The 23189-nt window shown below is 50.6% G+C and overlaps 1 protein-coding gene across 1 annotated transcript; it reads right to left on the bottom strand.

The window, feature by feature from the left end:
• Window positions 1–3224: 3224 nt before the first annotated feature.
• Window positions 3225–20250, bottom strand: MAT1A (methionine adenosyltransferase 1A). Its single transcript, XM_081157690.1, has 9 exons — window positions 20018–20250; window positions 16136–16213; window positions 14970–15092; window positions 12123–12235; window positions 11542–11685; window positions 7676–7894; window positions 6337–6519; window positions 5871–6004; window positions 3225–5287 (listed from the first exon to the last, which is right to left on the bottom strand). Exons 1-9 carry the CDS (start codon window positions 20106–20108, stop codon window positions 5185–5187), a joined length of 1188 nt encoding a protein of 395 aa, XP_081013816.1. The 5' UTR covers window positions 20109–20250; the 3' UTR covers window positions 3225–5184.
• Window positions 20251–23189: the final 2939 nt, after the last annotated feature.

Here is a 23189-nt window from a genome sequence, read left to right as displayed (position 1 = left end):
AGGAAAACAATCGTGTGGGAATTTTAGAGCTCCCTCTCCAGGAAATTTTGGATCTAGAAGCCACTGGAACCAACATGCAGCTCAGAGAGTTAGAAATAGAGAATGAAACACAAGGAATAAAGAGAAATAGGAGTGGGATAGAAACAAATGAAAATACCTTAGAACGCAGAAGCTCCGAATGCTTTGATGCCCAAACCCAGGAGCCCATTACAAGGTGCTGGTCCTCTGCCCTCCTGCCCTCCTCAGGCCTGGGCATGGCTGCCTCACCCACAGGGCTGGGAGCAAAGCATTCCCACCCTGTCTTGGTGGAACCAGGCAAACATGCTGCTTAAATTTCAAGAACAATGAACCAAAGTTCCCTCCCGAAAGCCTGTACCAGGCCGCACTACCTGTTTGGGAAAGCCCGTTTCCTCACATCTGCCTGCCCTGGGCTCGAAGAGCGCACTTCTTTGGTTTGTTTGTTTCAGCTATCTGTTTGCCAAAATACAATATTGTTGTGTGTTTTTTTAAGTTTTTACCTCTTGGAACACGAGTTTAGCAACTCTCATGTCTCCTGTTTCCTCCCCCGTCTCTCACATTGTATCTGTTTACCCCTCTCCTTATGCCCTGTCCATTGGCTACTGAGGTTTCTGCTGCTTTCTTAGGGATTGTGCTTCATTCAGTTGGACATTGTAAATATCTCCTATTCTGTCACTTGCCTTTTTACCCTTGTGTTTTTTCCCCTGATGCTCAATAACTTCATTTTTATGAAATCCGATTTGGTGAGTTATTTCCCTTATGACTTCTGAATGCCACACTGTCCTGTGAGTTCCATCAAATGGTCTGACACAACCTCCTGCATCGGAGGGGACTTCCAGCTCCACCGTAGATGCGGATTGCTGGGGCTGCAAACTCTGTTCGCTCTGCTTGCTTTCTCCTTCCCATTGAATTATTTGCCTATCCATGTCTCTGCATCTAGGGCTGACATGAACTGAACTCAGAACACAGCCCGTCTCCCTTATTTCTCTAAAACTTCTTTCATGAAGACATCACGTAAGAAGGAAACAGACCTCACAGTCCAGGGACCAGGTGTCTATCACGCTGCCTTATTTGCCAGCTTTACTGAGATATAATTGGCATATAATGTGTACATTTAAGGTGTACAATGTGCTGATTTGATACACATATATTGCTGTTATGCAAAGAACTGAGGTCTGAGAAAACCTCAGCATATTGTTTGTCGATTTCAAAGAAGTGACCTGAAGGACTGGCTGTGAAAGACATGGATTATTAGGACTCACATGCACACCGGTGGTGGCCAACCAGTGAAATTCTCCACCAACTCCCATCCGGCCTGCAGATGGGCCACACGGTGGCGGGGCGGGGGGGGGGGGAGCCAGTGAAATTTTACTGCAACCCAGACTTTCCAAATACAAGGTTATATAGAGTACAGAAAACAAAGCAAAACAGGGCATGCAGGGGGAGGGGGGACGTGCTGGCGTACAGGCTGTGTGAGATCAAAACGCTAGCTATTTCCCTGCAGCTGTTTACAGTCCAGGCTCATATCCGAGAACAGTTTCTCCCTTGGCTGAGGAGCTGGCCAGGCTCCTAAGGTTGGTCCCACAGTCTGCTTACAGTTGGCCTTCAACATACTCCCACAGGGTGGGAGGGGGCCTTGGAGCTTGGGAAGGAGCCCATGCTCCCGTTTACCATACAGCTGTAAAATGATTACCACCAAAGCATTAGCTAACACCTCCATCATGTCACATAATTAGTATTTTTTTCTTTGTGGTGAAAAAATTTAAGATGGATTTTCTTAGCAACTTTCAAGTATGTAATACAGTATTATTAGCTATAATCACCATGATGTTCAATGGATTCCCAGAACCTCTTCATCTTTTAACTGGAAGTTTGTACTCTTTGACCAACCATCAGGCAAATGGTTTCTGGTACTTGATGTGACATGGAATGGAGTAGAAAAGGCAGCTTATCAAGTAAGGGGCTTTTCAGAAACAGAAATGTCATCTGAAACCTACAGGATGAGCTGGAGCACCCATCAAAGACAGGAGAAGAGTATTACCAACAATAGCACATGCAAAGGTCCTGAGGCAGGAATAGGTCCTGTTTGGGGAAGCCAAAGAAGACAGGGAGTCTGGAATGAGGGGAGGAAATGGAGCCCAGAGTGATGGTAAACTGATGGGCAATGGACAGGAACATGGGGTAGTCACAGCTTAGTCATGTCCCTTGAACTTTATTCAGACTGTATTGGAGGTTCTAAAGGATTACAATTGGGGTGGGGAATGTGGCCATATTTACTTTTCTTAAAGGCTTTGCCCTCTCCCAAGTCACCAATGATCTCCGCAAGGTGGAAATCAGTGGGCACTCTGCGACCTCACACGTCTAAGCCACCGGCACCATTTCACACAGGTGGCCCCTCCCTCATCCTGGAGACCCTCCTGCTGCTGCTCCCTCCTCCTCTCTGCCACATCCCGAGGTCTTTTCTGTGCGTCTGCCCTTCCTGGCACCCTGGGTCAGCCTCTCAGTGTCAGGGTCTCGCCAGAGCCCCCTCGCCCAGGCTTTGCCTCAGCCTGGACCACGCGTGTCTCCAGGGCTGACTCCTCTCCCCACCGCGTGCTTGTAAGAAGCAGGGCAGGTCCCACCTCCGTGCCTGCTGTGTCCCAGCCCCCAGGACCACACCCAGGGGCTGCTGCAGTGACAACCTCCAACCAAAAAGCCGCCTGGGAATTCTCGCAGGGAGCGTGTGAGAGGGAAACGAGCACCCGTCTGAAGGGCTGGCTCCTCTCTGCCGACCAAGCCCTGCACCGGCTCCGCTCAGCCGACCAGCCGAGGCGGCCGCGCTGCTCCTGCCCGGCTCCTGCCGCCCCGGGCCGGGGGCAGCGCGGGACGGTGGCCGGGCAGCGACGCTCCGCGCGGGGGCCGCAGGCAGCCGGGCGCCCGGGCGCATTCCCAGCCCTCCTCGGGCCTCAGGCTCTCCGCAGGGCACAGGGTTCCCCGGAATGTCTGCCTCGGTGGCACGTGCTCTGGCATGAATAGGGGGCAGTGACAGCACGGTGGCTGGTGGGTGAGGAAACGTCAGTCTATGCTGATGGCCCCGCATGGCCAGGACCAGAAGGCTCCAGCCGGGGGGACGGCCAAGAATGGGGCACTTTGCTGAGGGCTGGGCAGCAGGTCATGCCACCAGGGGGGAGGTTTGGGAGGCTTTGCCGCAAAAACAACTAAGCGTAGAGAGCTGGGCCGCGAGTCTTTATTCACTGTCCTAGCAGGAGCCAAGAAGGGCTCCATGTACACAGTGTTGACATATACACAGTGTTGACAGAAAAAAGACCTTACTTCTCCGGGGGGAACGAAGGTATGAACTTCTGAATTTTCACTTTCAATAGAACCCGAGTTAGAGGAACTCAGCCACTTGCTTAGCTGCGCCTCCCTCTCCTGAAAGAACCTGAGACTTTCTGGGAAACGGGGACACCAGGGCTTCCTGCAGCACACCAAGCTCTAGATCTGTGGGGATTCGGGCTTCTTTTTCTGTCCTGGAGCTGCTTTCCCCTGATGGAAAGAGAAGCCCTGGGGTCCTTGAGTGTCAGGCTGTCTGCTGCCAGCTGAGGCATCCTGGGCTGCCTGTCCTTGCCAGAACCATCACCATGTGCCCCAGCAAGGAGTCCAGTCCCTAGTGCTCTCCCGGGGCCATGGCGGCCCCTGCATGAGCCTGTAGTCGGGGAGCTGGGAAAAGTGTAGAGATGCTACTGTCAGAGGCCCAGGCTGAGGACAGGAAGGGTGGGTGGTGCTGGCCGCGGATGGAAAGGCAGGTGAACAGACAGCTTCCAAGACCTGTGACACCGAGGATGCCTCAGGTTCCTCAGGAGTAGACCCGCCGCCCCAGAAGCCACCTAGCAAGGGCAGAATCTCCCATGACATCTCAGTCAATGTGTCTACCACTCGGATTCAAGCCCTGCCCCCTAGGTCACCACTGAACATTAGACATCTGGGTCTTGGGACTGGCCCTCTGGCAGGAAGACCTGAGGAGCTCACCCACTTATTCCAACAGCACTCAGACTGCAGGGGCACAAAGGGGCCAGAGAGAGAGAAAGACTTGAAGGACCCAGGGTTTCAGATCCTTGTTTACGGGGCCGGCTTCCTGTACTAGCACGAGCTGCCGCTCCTACTCCAGGAAGTCCCGATGGGACTGAACTGGACTTGGGCCACTGACCTGAGGTCCACACACCCCAGCCCTGCATGTGCCTGAGCAGTCAGGGGCTGGGTTACATGGTTGCTTCTTAATTCCAAACTCCAGCCCAGCCAGGTCGCCCTGAACTGTCTTCTGATATCAGTGAGGAAAATGAAACAGTCCTTTTTGTCCTGACTTTGGAGATTATTGCCCAGGGCTCCCCAAGAGCCGAGAGTTAATCCTGATTCCCAGCAACCTCAGGTTGTTAGGAAAGAGGCCACATCCTCGGTTCAATCTGCATTGTCATTGCTCAGACCTGGTTCTGGAAGGATCTTGGGGGTGAGGCGGGGTCCAGCTCCTGAGTTTGAGCTCTTGGGTTCATGTCTAGGCCATGACACTAGCGTCTGTGCTTCATCTCCCCATTTATATAGGGGGTGACAAAGGTGGTGCCTTATCAGGTGGCAGTGGAGAAGCAATGGCATCAGTGGTTAGCTCAGACCCTTGCTCCTTGTGGATGCTTAGGCCATGTCAGCCCTGTTATGTGCCCACCAGAAGCCTGGCCTGGGGGCTCTGTGAAGGCCCAGCTCAGGACCCTGGCCCGGGATCTATGAGATACACTGGCCTCGGCACGTGCAGGGACCAGGGAGCTGGTCAGGGTCCAGGCTGTGGGGAGGTGAGGGGATTTACTCCTGTCGGGGTGGTTTTTCTACTAAGTTAACATCACCTGGGTCTGAGGGAGAGGTAGGGGAACATTGTGACTATCCTTATGAGGAGATGGGACCCTCAGCACCAGGAAGCTGCCTGCTTCCTGCCATTCGCGATGATGACAGGGTAGTGCTAACTCAGAGGGGCCTGGCTTCACCCAGGAGGGAGCGGTGGGGATGTGGGGAGTGTGGGGGAGGCACCCTCTTGACAGCAGCCCGTGGTCTTTGGTCTGGGAGATCTGAGAGTTGGGATCCTGGAGCAGAGGATCGTGGCCTCCCAGAGGCCTCCAAGGCGAGGCCAGACCCAGCTCTGCAGCTCTAAAACACAAGCTTCTTGGGAACCTCCCATGGAAACTCGCTTCTTCCAAAATGGCCGTAGCACGCCGTCTTCTGGTAGATGGGCTTCTTCAAATCCAAATCCCTGTGTGTGCAGCAGAAGGAAGGGTCATTTCAATGGAAAAGGAACAGTTTCTTCCTCTGAATTTCAGGTGCACGAATAACAGCCTAGCACAGTCTGTGTGCGGAGTGTCACCACTCAGAGCAGTTTCCCATAAATGTCCTGTCTACACTACATGTCTGATGAGGTGACTGTCCCTTTCAAAGCAGGCTCAGAGGTTTAGGAACAGCTGATCAAGAGCCAGGATTGCACTCTAGCCTCGCAGTGCCATCTTCTGCACCCCACTGGCCTGGCCCGGACCAGCGTCAAGTTAGCCAACTCCAGAAAGCAGGGATGGCATTAGAAATGAGAAGAGATGGGAGTAGACTTGCTGACTGAATTCTGAGCCACTTAGCCTTATAATTATTTCCCTGAGACTCCTACCTGGGCCAGCAGGGATCTTACGCAGCCCCCTCAACCTAAACACCAGGCGTTCTGCACGTGGGGTGTGCACTGTGCTGGGCCAAGAGCTTGCAGATCCTCCTGCTTCTGGGAGGCTGCGCATCCTTGTTTGTCTTTCAGCTGAGCTGAGCGTGTCCTGCCTACAAGCACGGGGCGGCATATTTACCTGACAATGACGCCAGGCCGAAGGTCGAAGTTCTTATTTACCACATCCAGCAGCTCTCTCTCTGTCTTCTGAGACGTTCCATAGGTGAAGAGAGAAATGGACAGTGGTGTGGCCACACCAATAGCATAGGAAACCTTCCAAAAGAGACCAGGGTCAGGTACCAAAGCCTGTGAGCAGGGGCTGCCCCTCGCAGGAACCTGATGTCCTCAGGAAGGGCAGCTGGACCCACGCACCACACTCCTCTTGCCCAACACGCTCCCCCTACTGTCTGCCTAGAAGTCCCTGCCATCCTCACAGAGGGCAGTTTCTGTACATGGCCCTCTCCCTGAAGAATTTTGTTCCCTGTTCCAGGTGTTGAGGGTTCTGGCCACAATGCCCAACACAACACACAGAGTCGCATCCTCTGGTGAAATGCGTGGCCTTCCCGTCAGAGCTGGTGGGGTCAGTGGCACGGGGTGTGACCCACCTGTACAAGAACTCTCCGGCAGAGGCCTGCTTTCACCAGGGACTTAGCCACCCAGCGGGCAGCGTAGGCTGCAGAGCGGTCCACCTTGGTGTAGTCCTTCCCGGAGAAGGCCCCACCACCGTGCGCCCCCCAGCCACCATAGGTGTCCACAATAATCTTACGGCCAGTGACGCCCGCATCCCCCTGCAGAGAGAAAGGAAGAAACGGGAGATGAGAACCAGAGCCCCAAATGGCTGGGAGAAGGGGTGGAGGCACTGTGATGGCTGTTGGACTGCAGCTTGGAAGTGGTACCCTGCAGCTGCCTGGGGGCATGTTTCAAAAATTCCTTGCCTAGGATACAGCCAGAAACCCTGAATCTAATTCAGATCAAGTCACTGACCAGCTACGGAAGCCAGGTAAACTGTCAGAGTCTCATCAGAAAGTGCAAATAATGAGCCAGCTGGAGTCACAGCCAGTCCCCAATGCCTTTGTTTTTATGAGGCAATCATAGTGGAGAAATCCAACTGCAGAAGGAAATTGTGCTGTGATCAACACACCCTGGGCTGAGGCCTCGCTAGTGCCACCCAGTAAGCACCATGCTGCCCATCTCCTTGTGTGTCTGCTCTGTGAACACCAGTCACTGAAGATTCTTAAAAGGTGGTGGGGACTCTATGTTAAATGATTTGAGCAAAGTGCATACTATAACCCCTGCTTAGAGATCACGTACACACTCATATTTCTAGCCTTTGAGAGGTGCTGTGAGAAAATACAATAAGCTTGCCCTTTCTTTCAACCTGTGTTTCTGCACTACATTTGGTCATAGGGCCGGTTATGGGGGTTTGCTCTGTGGCAACACAGCCACAGCCGAGGTCCCTGGCAGTGGCCAGCAGCCTTGCAGAGACGCTATGCCAATCTCCACTTCCTCACTCTGCGGGACAGGAGAAAGGGGGCAGCAGGTGTCCACATAGTAAACTGCCCCACCTTCGTGCCCACAGGAGCTGAAGGTGATCTGTGGCAGAGACCTGGTAAGCGCCACCTGGTAAAGGTCAGTCATTTGTAATGGTGAGTTAGCTCATTGGCAGGCGAGGCAGCAGCCACCTGGGCAAGTATGACATCAAGGATGGGCTGCCTGGGGTGGGAGGGCTGGGCAGCACCAGTGGGAGAATCTGGGGATATGTCCCCAGTTCCTCAGGTGCGGACAGGTACACAGCAAGCCTCACAGAGAGGGAGCTGACTTCGTATTTCTCCCAAGGCCACACCTGGCTGAGTCACACCAAGCCCCCTCCTATAGTGTGTGCTTGGGGAGGTAGCAACCCCAGTAACAGACAAATCAGGGCTTCATCCAGAGACTAGGGCGCACCTGGGGACCGCCAATGACGAAGCGCCCACTGGGCTGCAGGTGGTAGATGGTGTCTTTGTCCAGGTACTTGGCGGGCACCACGGCCTGGATCACCTTCTCCTGCAGGGCCTTGCGCATGTCCTCCAGTGTGATGTCCTCATTGTGCTGCACAGAGATGACGATGGTGTGGACGCGCACGGGGATGACCGCACCATTGTTCTGCACGTACTGAACTGTCACCTGTGGGTCAGAAGGGCCGGAGGAGACATCATGAGGCCCTGCCATGAGCTGAGGACGCACTGCGGCTAGGCACAGAGGTACCCAGGGCTCCCAGGAACCCAGGGGCCCTCCTGTCTTCAAAGGGCCTTCGGGAAAGTTCATCTGACACATTCTGGTATTTGAATAGTTGCCTAGTGCTGTGAAATGACTGGGCATGAGGCATAAGCTAGTCCCCCCTGTGAACACAATTAGTGCCACTTGGAGACTCGGGTTTATAGTTTCCTCTCTGTGACCCACTAGACTACTCTACTGCTATCTCAGAGGGTTCTGGGTACCACAAGTGCCCCCTGGCCAAAGCCCTCCCTTGAGCCTCTATGGCCCAGGGCCAAGCTATCTTAGCTCCTTCCAAGGACACAGGAGTCTACGGGCCACATGCGAGCTGCCCCAGCCTCTCAGTGGAGGAGCTCTGGAAGCATAAAGGGCCAGCAGACTTACTAGTTATAGGGACAGAGTGAGAGGACCTCAGTCCAGGGTGACTGAGACAGAGGGAGCTTCCAGCTCTGAGTATTTGGGCAAATGAAAGGGAAGCAGAGAGCACCTTGAGGGATGGCACCTAACACAGAGACAGATCTAACATCACCAGCATGGGCCAGTCTGTGCCCATTCTGTGCATGATCACTTATGATTTAAGCCATTCCAGCAAGACAGGCATTGTTATCTCCACTTTACAATGAGAACAAGGCTATGAGAAGTGACGCAACTTGTTTGAAGTCACATGCTAGTCAGTGAACAGCCAAATAGGGAACCCCTGCTCTGCTTGATCCAAAAGCCTGTGTCATCCCCACAGCAGCACAGACAAAATGCTTCTCCTTGACCCCCCAACCCCCATCCTGTACTGACACCTCAGTGAGCATAAGAGCCTGGTGTCACAGCCTGGTCTGACTGTACCAGAGGAGAGCAGCCTGGCACCCTGGGCTTGCGGAGTGAGAGGGAAGGAGATGATGAGGATGGCAGACGAGGCTAGGAAAAGAAACTAGCATGGACTAAGCATGCACTATATGCCAGAAACCATGCCAAAAGCTGTGAGAAGCTGTTACCAGCCCCATTTTGAAGATAAGAAAGCTGAGGTCCAGAACACAAATTCCTTGGTGAGGGTCACACAGCCAGCAAAGCTGGGCTCTGACCTGGAGCTGTGTGGCCTGGTAGCTGGAGCTCTGCCCAGCAAAAAGCTGTAACTCAAGACCCTCAGGGCTATGCTGGAGCCACAGGCCCCACTGCTACCCAATCAGGGTGAACCACAAGAGCAGAGCCTGGAGGGGCTGTGGAGTATGTGGGCCTGCAGGGTGCGGCCACACCGGGTGGCCCTGGTGGAGACACTGGCTGGCAGTCACAGCACTGCTTCCTACTCCAGGGCCTCACAGGGCAGCAGGCAGTGCCTTCCTGGGGCTGTGCCTACAGCAAGTCCCTGCCAGCCCAAGGCCCCTCAGATATCCATCCAGCACTGGACTTGTGTCAGACTCCTACTATGTGTCCTGCCTGGTCTAAAGAGCAACAGGATGGGGTCAGGAGAAGGAAGAGAAAGACCCCTGCCCACGTGATGCCTGATCCTTGTGAGATGGGCAGATGCACACCAACATCTGGGGCCTAGGAACAACCCCGATCTGCTGTGCTGTGCACACTCAGGGCCCTGTGAGAGGGCTCACTGTGCTCCCAGAAGGGGAGGCCCTGTGGCTGGCTCTAGGACTAGATCTGCCCCTCGGGCCGCAGGAGAAGGCTCAGATCCTGAGGAGATGTGGAAGCCCGTCTCCACTGCTCCCCTGCTCCCCAAACTCCCCTTCTGCCTCAAGCCCCAAGCAGCGTCCTTGCAGAACCACAAAACTGGGGCAGAGCACAGGGCTCCAAGCATGGCTCTTATCTCACTGTCAGGGGAAAACTACACCACAGAAAACACAACTCTGACCAGGTGGAAAAATAGCCCTCGTGCTGCCACTCAATTCTCCGTATCAGCAGGAGGAATTTGTTCAGGTGGAAAGACTCATCCTGTTCACAGTCAACATGAGTTAGAGAAGAAGGCCTGGCAGTGGGTCCGAGCACAGTGTCCCCCACCTTGCAGCAGCCTGTGGATCCAGGCGCCGGGAGGGCTCCGTCAGCGGACCCACGCCTGCACCCTCTCGGCTGCCAGCTGGCTCAGGGCGCCCGGGGCCAGGGAGCGAGGCCTACTCTGGTATCCAAAGTAGCATTTTTAAGAGAATTCAATGCATCCTTGTAGGAAGGGAAGCCCTGGACAAGCCCACCCCACCCCTACCCTCCCTGGCTGCCTTCTAGACGGGGAAGCCTCTCATTACTAAGCAGAAAGAAAGCCTTTCTCCTTCGGCTGTGCGGACAGGTGGAGCTTCAGCCCTCATCTCCCAGAAGGAAAAGGAAAGCCCAGCGGCTCCATCAGCTCCCGGAGGGGATTTCCTCCTGTGAATCTCTGCCCCACCGCACAGCGAAATAATACGGGTCAAGCAAAGATTTCAGAAGGGCAGGCAGAAAGACCATAAAAGCCTCTGAATGTCCGAATAACAAGGGGGGTTCCCCCTCCCCTGTAGGAAGCAGAAGTTGTAGAAGACTCTGAGCAGATATTAGGAAATTAAAAGTGAAGCCCAAAGGAAATTAACTGGGGTTTCCTGGCAGGAAAAACCCTTGGATGGGCCCTGGCCTGGGAAATGGGCTGGAGCAGAGGGGTGCTTGGCTGGGAGAGGTGGAGAGCAGGCAGAGGGGAGATGGAGGGCGCTGAGCAGAACTGGGGAGAGGTGGGGCTCCACTGCCCTCCCTTCAGCCAAGGGGACAGTGCAGCGGCACACGGGGTCTCTTGGGCACTGTTGTTTGCAGGGTAAATGAACAGTGGGGCTGGAGGTTTAGAGAGAACTACAGGTAGAAGATTTGGGCGCTGAATGAGCCAAGGGGAAAACTGGATCCACTAGCTCGGGTAGAAGGGGAGAGAGTGTGGAGGAAGTGCCAAGAACCTGCTGGAATGTGAAAGAGGAGCCATGGAAGGAAGCCCCAGGGAAAGGAGCCATCTGGACCACCAGGGTTAAACAGGGCAGGATCTGGACAGTGAGGATAGACAGGCCTCCAGGGGTGCGAACATTTGCATCGCCACTGGCCCTCAAATATAGTGGGGATTCCAACTCCGCAGAGGGCACAGTGGTCAGGGCCCAAGGCAAGACAGAGACAGCAAAGATGAAGTGTTTTTAAGAGAAAGAAAGAAAAGGGCCCAGGCAGATGCAGACAATCCTCACTCAGGGGGCGCGCAGGCCCTGCTCAAGATGTGGAAACCTGTCTTTGTGGCACGGCAGTGACCAAAAGTTTGAAACCAGTTCAGAAGTTTGTGGCAGGAATTGGGGAATCATATTACTAGAGTCAACCTATGCTAAGAAGGCAAAATAAAATAAAATCTAAAAGAAATTCTTTTCATTTTCTGGTACTTTTGAAAATTTTCATAATAATATGAGGGGAGAAAACATGTAGAGGTGAAGAGTTTTCAAATAAATAGCCCTTTTCAAAATCAACAATTCTTTGAGTGTGCGGGCTGAACATGTTGATCCGAGCAGCAAGCATGAGGGGGCTTGGGGTGCTTAAAGCGTGCGCCTGGAACTCCCATGGAGGTGAAGGGAGGGACTCGCCTGCGTCTTGGAGTCGGGCCTCAGCCAGGGCAGCGCCCCCGAGCGCCTCAGCTCTGCCATGCGCGCGTTGAGTTTGTGGGCGAGCACGATGGTGAGGGGCATGCACTCTTCCGTCTCATCGGTAGCGTAGCCGAACATCAAGCCCTGTGGCAGGGGACAGAGCCAGCTGAGCAACACACGCTTCGGACACGGGGCGACGTGCTTCAAGTCTAAAACTTCGCTGCCCTCCCCCCGATCTTGGGGGCCTCATGCATGCAACATTCACACTGGGCACTTGTGGAGGGGAAGGCATGGTCCCCGATGCCCAACACTCTAGTGGGGGGGACCAGCCCAAATCGGCATCGGTGATCACAGCTTCACAGCTGGGGGCCCTCTAGTCCCTGCCCTGAAGTAGGGGCGGGCGTGCAGCTTCCTCTAAGCACAGACCTCCCCGTGACCCTCTAGGATGAAGGTCACTCCACAGTGTGATTAACCAGCTCTTCAGGACCTTCCCCAGCGAGCTCCTCAACACGTCTGAGCAGGGTAGAGGGGCGGCACTGCCCCAGCGTGGCAACCCAGCACCCACCTCAGCTCTCAGTTACCTGATCTCCAGCACCAACATCCTCTTCGTTCCTGCCTAGATGAACAGACTGGGCAATATCTGGGGACTGCTGCTCCAAAGCCACCAGCACATTGCAGGTCTTGAAGTCAAAGCCTAGGCAGAAGGGAAGGCAGGCCTGAGTGGGAACACACGTCAGACACAGGGTGGCTGCGAGCTTCCCGGGGGACTTCAGTTCCTAACATGCGTTTAGTGCCGCATGGGTGGCCTCTGGTTAGCTGGGACCTGTCTGGTCCCGGAGCCAATGCCCAGAATGTGGGCACATATGGTAAGGCCACATGTCCTTACCATCATGTAAAGCTCTTTAGTCAAAGACAATCCTGCACTGTCACTTTACTGTATTAAACTACAGCTTGATCAGAAATACACTTTGTGCATGGAACTGCTCTACACAAAGCAGGTAACGGCTCCAGCTGCTCTGCTGAGGCACAGGTGGGTGGCTCATGGCCCTGCCCCGCTGGCCTCTCCCAGAGGCACCTTCCAGAACCCAGGCTGAAATCACCGCACTGGGCAAAAACCCAGGGCCCTGCCGACACTGCCATCCCAAAGCCAGAGATGGGCCTAATCCAAGTACAGACGGTCCTCAAGTTGGGATTTTTTGACTTTACAATGTTGCCAAAGTGATACGCTTTTAATAGAAACCATACTTCAAATTTTGAATTTTGATCTTTCCCTGGGCTATTGATATTCAGTACGATACTCTCTCAAGGTGCTGGGCAGCAGCAGCAAGCCTCAGCCCTAGGCAGCCAGCCACGTGATCATGAGGGTCAACAACCCACACTATACAGTGTAGTCACTGTGTTAGATGATTTGCCCAACTGTGGGCTAGTGTAAGGGTTCTGAACACGTGTCGGGCAGGCTAGGCTAACTGCGATGTTCATAGGTTAGGTGTATTAAATGCATTTTTGGCCTATGATATTTTCAACTTACGATGGGTTTACCAGGATGTTACCCCATTGTAATTCGAGGAGCATGTGTATTAAACACACTGAACAAATAAAGTGTACATGAACTATTGGAGACAGGCTTCCAGAGCCAGAGTCCTCTCATCCTGAGATGTGATCCTGAGGGCTGGGAGCCAAAGGGGAAAAGCCACATCTCTGGGGGCTGAGGCCCCATCTGCCCTTCCCTGCAGCTCAGGCACAGAGGTGGAAGCTGGTCTGCCTCAGACCAGGTGCTACAGGCTGGGGCCTGAGCCAGGGGAGTCTGGGCTCACAGCAGCCCAGCCCGAGGAGCCCCAAAGAGCACTGTGCACAGAGCAGGCCTTCTCCCTGCTGGTCCTCCCGTGAGCAGGCCTCAGCTCAGGGATTGTGTGAATGGGGGACTACAGCAAACAGGGGCCCCACCACAGGGTCAGGCACTAGTGACAAGCTGACTGTCACCCTCTTTCCAGTCTATTCCCCCATCCTTGTCCACTCCTGCCAGAGCAGGCTAACTAAAGCAACTGACAAACTCAGATCCAATCTATCATTATGTACATACTTCAAGTGAGGACGCCAAATAGAGCTCAGTTCCACCCAGCCCCAGCCAGGGGAACTCCTTTAGCCAACACGAACTCGGGTTTAGCTTTAAAGACGACATACTCTTCCACGTCCACTGGGTCTCTCTGCCTGGACTGTCCCTCCTCTGACCCCATCCCCACACACCCGAATCAGACAGCTCTCAGTCAACATCCCTGGACCCTCCAGCAGCTCCTCCTTGCTCACTGTGCCAGCGACTCCCTGCTGGGCACCTCAGCTGCATCAGCTGATGCCAGGCAGTGCCGCCATTCCGGGGGCATCAAGTCACCTGTGTCCTATGCTGCCTCCTGTTCCCAGTGAATGCTTTTGAAGGCACCAACCAGTGAACAACCTTTAGAGAGCTGCCAAGGACTCACCAGTTTTGCATTAAACATTTCACATTTTGCCTGATCACTGTCTAAATAACGAATCTTCTTAATGCTGAAAATCAATCATGGGCTTCACGTGACTTGGAAAAACAGAGTGGCTCTCTTACTTATAAGGTGCAGCAGGTCATCCTAGCCTGTTCTGACCCACAAAGATGCCACACATCAGCCTAAACAACCAGTAAGTGGGACATTAGCATGCACAGGCCCTCAGCATCTGGCCCTCACCCCGGTCCTTTGATGCCCCACCAGACGGGGCCCCTTCCTGGCCTGCTCACCGCGGGGCCCACATCAGTTCTTTCCAGCTCTCACCCGCGCCTGATCACAGCGCTCCTTGTCCACTCCTGCCAGGACCCGCGCCCCTTCCCTGGGTTTTAGGCTCCTACACTGCCTGTCACTGGGGCCAACCTGGGCCAGCCTGCCTCCTTCGGCTGCTCTCAGGGCCAGTTCTGAACTAAGTCATCTTCTTGTCTATAATGGGAAGCAGCAGAGTTGAGCAGAAAGCACAGGGGTCCCAAATGGGCCAGCCACACACAGGTTGTGTCACCTTATATACATTATTTACATCTTGAAGCCTCCATCTCATCTGCATAAGAAGTAGAGCAGAGCGCCTCACCCAGCTAAGTAAGATGACACATACAAAGAGACCAGCACCAGTGCCCAGCAGAGGGCAGCTCCTTTCACTCGAAGCCTCTTTCTCTTCCAGCGCTCCGGGAAGGCAGGACATTACACAAGACCAGGGATAACGGTGGATGGACACAGGCTGGCTCAGTGGGGCGCCACCACCTGGGCTCCCATACTGCTCCCAGGCTTGACCCCTGGTCCCTGACAGGTGGACCTAGGACTGTTTTCCCCCTGGTGGCATGTGCACCGGAAGACTGAGAACCTCTGATGTGACTCAGTATCAGGGGCTCTCTCAGCAGAGACCCGGGGCCCTGCCCTTACCCTTGGCAGAGTCGTCATAGCCAATGTGCTTGATGGTGTCTCTCACCACCCGCTGGTAGTCCACCGTGGCCATGGAGGTGATCTCCCCGCACAGCAGCACCATGCCCGTCTTACACACTGTCTCTGGAAGGGAGGGAGGAAAGGGTGTGGCCACGCGCCAGCACAGGGCAGCTCAGTGGCTAGACCTCTCCCAGTGCTGAGAGAGGCTCACAGGAACATTACCAGACAGCAAATAACAATGTCAATAAAAAGAGTAAATTCCTTGCCTGGCCAGCGGGCTCAGTGGTTGAGCACTGACCTAGGATCCAGGAAATCGTGGTTCGATTCCGGTCAGGGCACAGGCCCGGGTTGCAGGCTCGATCCCCAGCAGGGGCTTCCAGGAGGCAGCCAATCAATGACTCTTTCATCATTGATGTTTCTATCTCTCTCTCTCCCTTTCCCTTCCTGTCTCTGAAATCAATAAAAATATATATATTTTAAAAAGAGTAAATTCCAGCACAGTTGCTGACCATCTTCTAATGCCCCAAAGAACTACATTTGGGAAAGAATTACACCTGAGTTTTCTTACCAAGTACTTACTGCTCATGTGATCTTGAACTACCTATTTAGCCTCTCTATGTCTGTTTCCTCAACTTAGTCAGATGAAGATAATATTAAGACTGCTGTGTGGACTAAAATGAGACGACGACTGTATGTAGTTATAAAGAATGTGTGAAGCACTCCCGCCCCTCTCTGCTAAAACTCCACTGCACGCTTTAGGGAGTGGGATCCTGAACAAAGAGTCCAGAAGGCCAAGCTTCTCCCCAATTATTTACAAGATGTCGGGGTGAAACCTACCCTCAGAGGGGCACGGGGCCCTGCAGTCCTCAGTATAGGGGTCAGGGTGGCACTGGAGAGGGAAAGATTGGTCTGTGCAGCAGTCAGGTCAGGGTGCGAACAGTGAGGACAGTGGGACTGTGGTCTTCATGGTGGGCACGCCTACCCTGTGACCTTGGCCAAGGCCCTGCTTTGGCTATACCCACTATCCCCTAGTAAAGTGAGAGGCCTAGACCTAATCACCTCTGGGACCCTCCTGACTCTCTGCTGTGATGAGGGTCTCAACACAGACAAAGGGTTCAGGATCAGCGGCTTAGGTCACCTGCAGGAAGGGCCCAGGTGTTTCTTACCACAGGCCACCTTGGCATTGGGGTCCTGCTGGAGGTGGGCATCTAGCACGGCATCACTGATCTGGTCACAGATCTTATCTGGAAAAGAATGAACACATGACACAATCACAGAAATATTAGGTACAACAAACTGAAATGTTGAAAGAATCAGATATTTTGTCAGTTTACATGTCAAATCTACCTAAGAGGGCAATTTTTTAAATATTAGAAGCTAGAAATTTTTGAAATTTTTATTTCTTCCCATTTCTGCCTAATTTTGTATGATGTATAAAGTCATAGAATTCCCTTAAAAAGAAATATTCCAAAACCATTTCTAAGGGTCTACAGCAATTTACACACACACACACACACACACACACAAACACACACACACACACACATTCTTCTAACTAAAAAGTCTCTCATTCTTCAATATATTCCCTTTCATTCTAACATTTAGAAAAAATCCTGGATATAGAAATTAAAATAGCTAATAACAATAGTGAGATTAGGTGCCAAGGTGTAAAATCAGAAGAGACAAACAGATGCATTGTACTGCAGGATCCATAAGATGCAACGCACTGTGTATAAAACACCATGCCCAGTCCCACGACTCCACCCATAAGGGCTCTATAAGAGAAGCTCTGTACATCATGGCTGTTTTGCAGAACATTTCCACAAGCAGCTCTTGGATCCTTTCCACAGTCACTCAGCCTCCTAAAGGCTAGATGTTCTAATAGCTGGGTTTGACCTCCTCGGTCAAGGTGTGACTGAAAGGGCTCAACATGAGCTGGTATTTGACCTTATTCTGTGTTTGCCTGAAAGACTCTACATGGTTGAGTATGTAGACCACTAAATGGCACTGTGGAACAATCTACTCTTGCTTTGGGGTCATGTGAACTGTCAATGTTCACAAATTCAGAAATAAAAGTGACACCTATTTACACATATTACGTCTCATTTAGTGTTCAAAATATCCATAGAATCTGCTCTTAATAAATTATTATGAATTTTTTCCAGTTTTATTGAGATACAATTGGTCTATTAAAATTTTGCATACAATTAATGTATACAACTTGGTGAGTCTGGACATATGTATACACATGTGTTTCCATTATCACATCATGGTAATAAACATATCTATCACCTCCAAAAGTTTATTTATGTTTCTCTTATTTTTTAAAAAGTTTTTAAATTAAGAATTTGGATCCGGAATCAAGCAGTTCTACTCTCAAAAGCACATATTAAGTTCTGTAATTAAAAATGTTAATTTGTCATTACAGGTAAATTCCCCAATTTTTCCTAAGAAAGTGGTATTAAACATATGTTTGAACCTAGAGGGCGTTATGCTAAGTGAAGTAAGTCAGACAGAGAAAGGCAAATACCCCATGATTTCACTAATATGTGGAATCTAAAAAACAAGACAAACAAACAAAACAGAAACAAACTCAGATACAGAGAACAAACTGATCGTTGCCAGATGGGAGGGGGGTTAGGGTGCTGGGTCAAAAAGGGGTAGATATTAGGAGGTACAAATTGGTAGTTACAGAATAGCCACGGGGATGTGAAGGACAGCACAGGGAATGTAGTAATATTGTAATAACTGTGTGTGGTGTCAGATGGGTACCGGACTTATTGGGGTGATCACTTCGTAAGTTATATAAGTGTCTAACCACTATGCTGTACACTTGAAACTAATGTAATACTGAAAGTCAACTTAATTTAAAAAATTTTTAAAAAGCAAACACACACACACATGTTTGCTCTTTCCTACCCATCCTCCTGCCAGTGGCAGATCTGGATGTAAATCTAAGACTGTCTGCATCCATGGCCTGTGCACACCCCTTCCAATGAAGGTCTCCTGCTGCTCAAATATCCACTTTAGGCTACACATCAGGACTCTCAGGAGCTGATCGTGATGACTCTGCTTCTTTAAAGGACGTAAGTCACAAGTTCCCAATGCACACAGGGAAAAGGGATATTAGGGATGAAGCTGGAGGTGTGCAAGGGTATCGAGATAGCTTGGCAGGCTAAGATAACATCTAAGGGGCCCTTCAGAACTGTTTCTTCGGGCTTTGTAAATTTTTATCGTTATCACTTAGCAGCCTTAAGACAACCAATAGTTGGTTTTGCTGGAAGTTGGAAACGAAGCATTAATTTTATCTTTCTGGCGGAGAGGAATTTAGCACTGGAATAACACGAAGAAAGTCACCAAGCCTTAGTGGAAAACTGACTGACTTACATGGACAGTTAATTTTTAGTAGCAAGCGAAAGGAGAATTGGACAAACTGAAGTCTGCCATTCAGTAGGCAAAACCACCAACTGATAGGCTGGAATTTTCCTTCTCTGTCCATTGGGCACATTGTTGTGTGTACGATGGGACACTGGCCACTGCTTGCCACAGCATCCTCTTCCTCCAGGCGGAGCAAATCCTAACCTCTGTATGGTCTTATCTAAAAGCCAGGGAGCTGTCCAGAATCTGCCAGACAGCAAGGGAGCTGAGACTATGAGTACAGCAAACCTAGAAACTTTATAAAATTATGCGTAATACAAGAGACTATTTACATTGAATTGATCTTAGATACACACAAAACCCAAGGTTTCTCAACAGCGGGACTGGGAAATTCTTCTTTGTGGGGAGATGGTCTCGTGTATGCAGGATGTTTAGAAACATGTCGGTTCTCTGTCCATTAAATGGCTGTATCAACCTCCCTCCCCCATTGTTGTGACAACACCAAATTTTTCCAGACATTTTGAAATGCCCTTGGGGTAAAGGGGACGAAATTGCCCCCGCTTGAGAACCACTGGCTAAAGCACACGGAATGAGCCATGTATTGAGATGTCTACAGCTGAGTTACAAGGTACGAGAGTTAAGTCTCTTTGAGAAAGGACAAGAGTGATGAAGGAAAAAAAGCAGATGTGGTGACAAGTTACCAAAACCTTCAGCTACTCAAATGAATTTGGAAGAGGTGCTTAAGGACATAAACCAGGGTGTCTCCCTCTAGCGTTTCCCTAGAACTATGGTTCTCAAAGTGTGGTTCCCACACCAACAGCAGCAGCATCTCCTGGGAACTTATTAAAAATGCAAATTATTTTTTTTAGTGGTTTATTTGAGCCCAAACTGACAGTTGTCAATTTTAAAATGCTCCTAAAAACCCAAATTCTTGAGTCTCACCCAAAACCTATAAATCAGAAAGTTCGGGGGCGAGGCCCAACACTCTGCATTTTATCCTGAAGTTTGAGAACCACTCTTGTAAAAGTTGAGGCTCTGATCATGTCTTTATTGTCACCATGGAAGCCTCTCGTTTCCCCACATCACAGTCCACCTACCTTTTGGGTACCAAAGAAGTGCTTGCATTTCCTTCCTCTCCAAGGAGCCCTCTGTATTTCTCTTTTATAGCGTGCCTGAGACTCCCAGAACCCAGAGCTCTACCTCAGCACCCATGAGGACGCACTGCTGTGCATTTCTAAACTACACAACTGCCTTACATGAAAAACTCAGTGACCCACGGTCTTGTTTGAGGGAACATTTTCTGTTGACTTAAGCTGCTCGTTGATAATAAATTAAAGATTTACTCAAAAAAAATATATGGAATGTTTGTATCTGATGAAACACTTCACGTCCGTGATTATCCTTGGACACCCAGCTGCGTGTTCTCTGCCACAGCCCCACCAAAGCTAAGGGGCCGGTGGCCGCGGCAGCATGAATCCTCAGCGTCATTACCTTACAATTTATCACTGGTGTATGATGATCTGTTTTACAAAACTACCAATAGAGTAAAACATACTTCATATTGTTCTTCCAGAGATCCCTTGGAGTAACTAACACAAATTGTTTTAAGATCTCTAGTAAAAATGACTCCCTCTGTACAGGTCACCATCGGTCCAGTACAACCTCCTTACCTGGGTGTCCCTCTCCGACAGATTCCGATGTGAACATGAAGGCTCCTTCATTTATGGAATTGTCATACAAGCCATCTACTGGGCCGTTCATCTTCACGCTCCTCCACTCAGCTTCAAGGCAACAATTTTAACGCTGCAACTTTGACTGAATTTTTTTTTCTTTTTCTTTTCTTTTTTTTAATATATTTTTTAACTCAACAGGCTTGCCTTTGGCAGAAGCACAGGTATCACTTCTGCCTAAATGCCTGTCAGCATTCGAGAGACTGAATGGCCTTGCTCCTGAGTGACTCCTATATATGGAACAGTGAAAGTGCCTGCATAATCATGTGAGAAAACTGGAGGAGTCCATTTCCTGGGAGGGGGTCACCTTACCTTTCCATCTGTAGTTCTGATTTCCCAAGCCCTGGGCATCTGGTCAGTGTATGGGAAAGAAGGCTCCATAGGTTCTGCAGAACTGAAGCTCCTTAGGCCCTCTGCTTTGGCTCTGCAGCTCATCTCCACATTGCTCCAAGGTCAACATCCCACCTTGGAGAGTGGGGAGCCATGGTTACTCAGGGGTACAAATAGTCAGCAAGAAACTCTTTTTCCAGAGATATGGTTTAGGCTAAGATTGCAACATAGGGTGGCCTTTGCTGTTGGGTGCTCCCCCTCCTCCCCCACACCCTGTCTGGATTGGGCTCTTCCCCTTCAGCCACCTTCTCACAGCAAGAGCATGCACCTGCACTCAGTCAGCTTGGATGTTACACAACAGATTCATTTTAGAGGAAAAGCTTTTGAGTTCACACTTTTCTGCTAATAGAAATCACCTAAACTGTCAACTTCTCTAAGAAGCTGGCAATCACATTCAGAAGCAAGATGTTTAAAAAGAACCTGGAATTCTTTTGGGGAAGGGCTCTTGAGAGAGACAAATTCATTACAGGGAAATTGTCAGAGTTCCATTTCCCAAAGCTTCCAGATGTTAAGTTAAACATCTACACGTTCAGCCCTATACACTGGACAAACATCCTGCTCACCTAACTCCTGCATTATTTTTGCTTTGACCAAGAGAAGCAATAAACAGGGTTATACCTTTAACCAATTCATGCACTAAATGACAGCATTTCTCCCTTCATTTTCTCCCACTCTCAGATCTAGCTGCATCCACAGGCCCTAGGATCAATAGGGAATTGAGGTCATGGAAAATGAGAATGGGTGGAGAAACCACTAGAAAGCAATAAAAAATAATCGACCCAAACCTGATGCATCAAAGGTTGGACTGTAGGAAGCAAAAGGTAGGAAGTAATAATTTCAGCTAACAATTCTGGTGACCCAATCCCCCCTGTACTTATGAGCACTGAAAGATTTTTTCCTGGGGATCCAAATCCTGAGTTTTGCCAATTGATCATCAGTAACAGCATTACCCCTCCAGGTGATTAAAATCATATTGAAGTGACCTCTTCAGAGGTAAAGTAAGAGAATTTACATATATCAGAGGCATTTAATCAGAGGCATTTAACAGTGAGTGAGCTGGAAGGCTCGGGCACAGACTGCTGAAAGTTCAGAGAGGAAAACACCCTGAGATGGGATGGGAAAAACGACGGATCGAATAGGGACTTTAGACGAGATCGCCTGGAATTCTCCTGTTTGCACTTAAACTGTTTCAACATCGCTCTCCCTTTGTACATCTCTCCTGCGTACATCGGTTCCCAACCTGGAGGCAGTAGGAGCTAATGTTTAATGTGAACTGCAGATGGAGGTCGCCCTGGCGGTCAGAACTGTCACCATTATGTTATGTATGTGCTTTAGGAACAAGATGAAGTTTCTGCATCAAGTCCTCGTAGGAAGGAGCCTGCGAACAAAGCGGTCTAACTGCCCTCTGAGCCCAAAGGGAGTGGCGTCATGGGGTCCTGGCTGGGGTGGGGGTGCTCTGTACAGAGAAGTGGCACTGCAAGAGGTTGTTGCGGCCTCGACACAAACTCAGAGTGAGGGAAGGATCTGGAAGACATCTAGCTCAGTACCTGTCTCATATGACATCCCCACTAATAAACCCTGGGCCACCTTATGATCCTTCAGCAGATACATGGTAACAAGAGGCCCATCCAGCGTGGTGGCTGGGAGGGCAGGCTGCAGGCTGGAGGCTCAGTTTTGCTTCTAACCAACCTACTACACACCCTGGGCAGGCTCTGTAACCTTCCCAGGCTGCTGTTTCCTCATCTGTAAAGCACTTAAACAATTACCTACCTCACAGTGTTGAGAACTAAAAGATGTCATTTAGGCATGTGAGTAACGAGCATAGTGCTGCACACAATAGGAGTTTGACGAATATTACCTAATATTTTTAAGTGCCTCCTATGTACATGTACATGATTTTCTCCTGAACAAAAATAGATCATCACATACAAGCATACCTCGGGGATTCTGTACGTGGGATCCTAGACCACCCACCACTGTCGCGATAAGGCGAGTATCGCAATAAAGCGAGCCATAATCTTTTCACTGGTGGAGGGTCTTGCCTCCAATTTGTAAAAAATGCAACAGACTGTGAAGCACAGTAAAGCAAAATGCAACATGTTGTTTTGCATCCTGCTCTTTTTTTCCACAGCGTACTACGGTCCTCTTCACATCTCGACAGACAGACAGACTGCATTTTTTGCATTGCACGGTAACCTACAATCAGATGTACCATAGTCACTGAACCACACAGTCCCTGATGGCTATTTTCAACCTCTCTGTGTAGAGGAGACTCAGTGCTTGGCATGCTTCTGTAAAAAGATAAAATGCGAGGCCCTGCCAGCACTGGACTAGCCCAAAGATTGCCATTTTGTAATAAATTTTACCAGTTGGATAAAAGAAATAGCACTTCAACCAAGAGTTGAAATCATAGTTTCTATCTGCCCCCTTCGGCAGCTCTTGGCAAAGATGTACTTACTTAGAGCTGAACCCACAAGGCCTGCATAGCCCTAATTTGTCATCGTAAATTCAAATGAAAGCCTCCCTGACGCACAAACTGTCCTGTTCTCCCTTACGTATGAGTTTTCCCGATGCCACCCCCAGCCACACCGAGGACCTAAGTCCAATCCAAAGTGTCAAAGGCCTGCAGTTGATCGCACTTCTATGCAGCAACCTTCAACTCTGAATCTTCGCCAACTAGCCTCTGAGGAAACTTAGCTTTGAAAACAAATCTCACTTTCAG

This window comes from Miniopterus schreibersii (assembly GCF_964146895.1).
Source record: "Miniopterus schreibersii genome assembly, chromosome: 14".
Lineage (NCBI taxonomy): Eukaryota > Metazoa > Chordata > Mammalia > Chiroptera > Miniopteridae > Miniopterus > Miniopterus schreibersii.
Note: the sequence above shows the minus strand (reverse complement) of the source record. Positions and strands in the feature narration are given on the sequence as shown.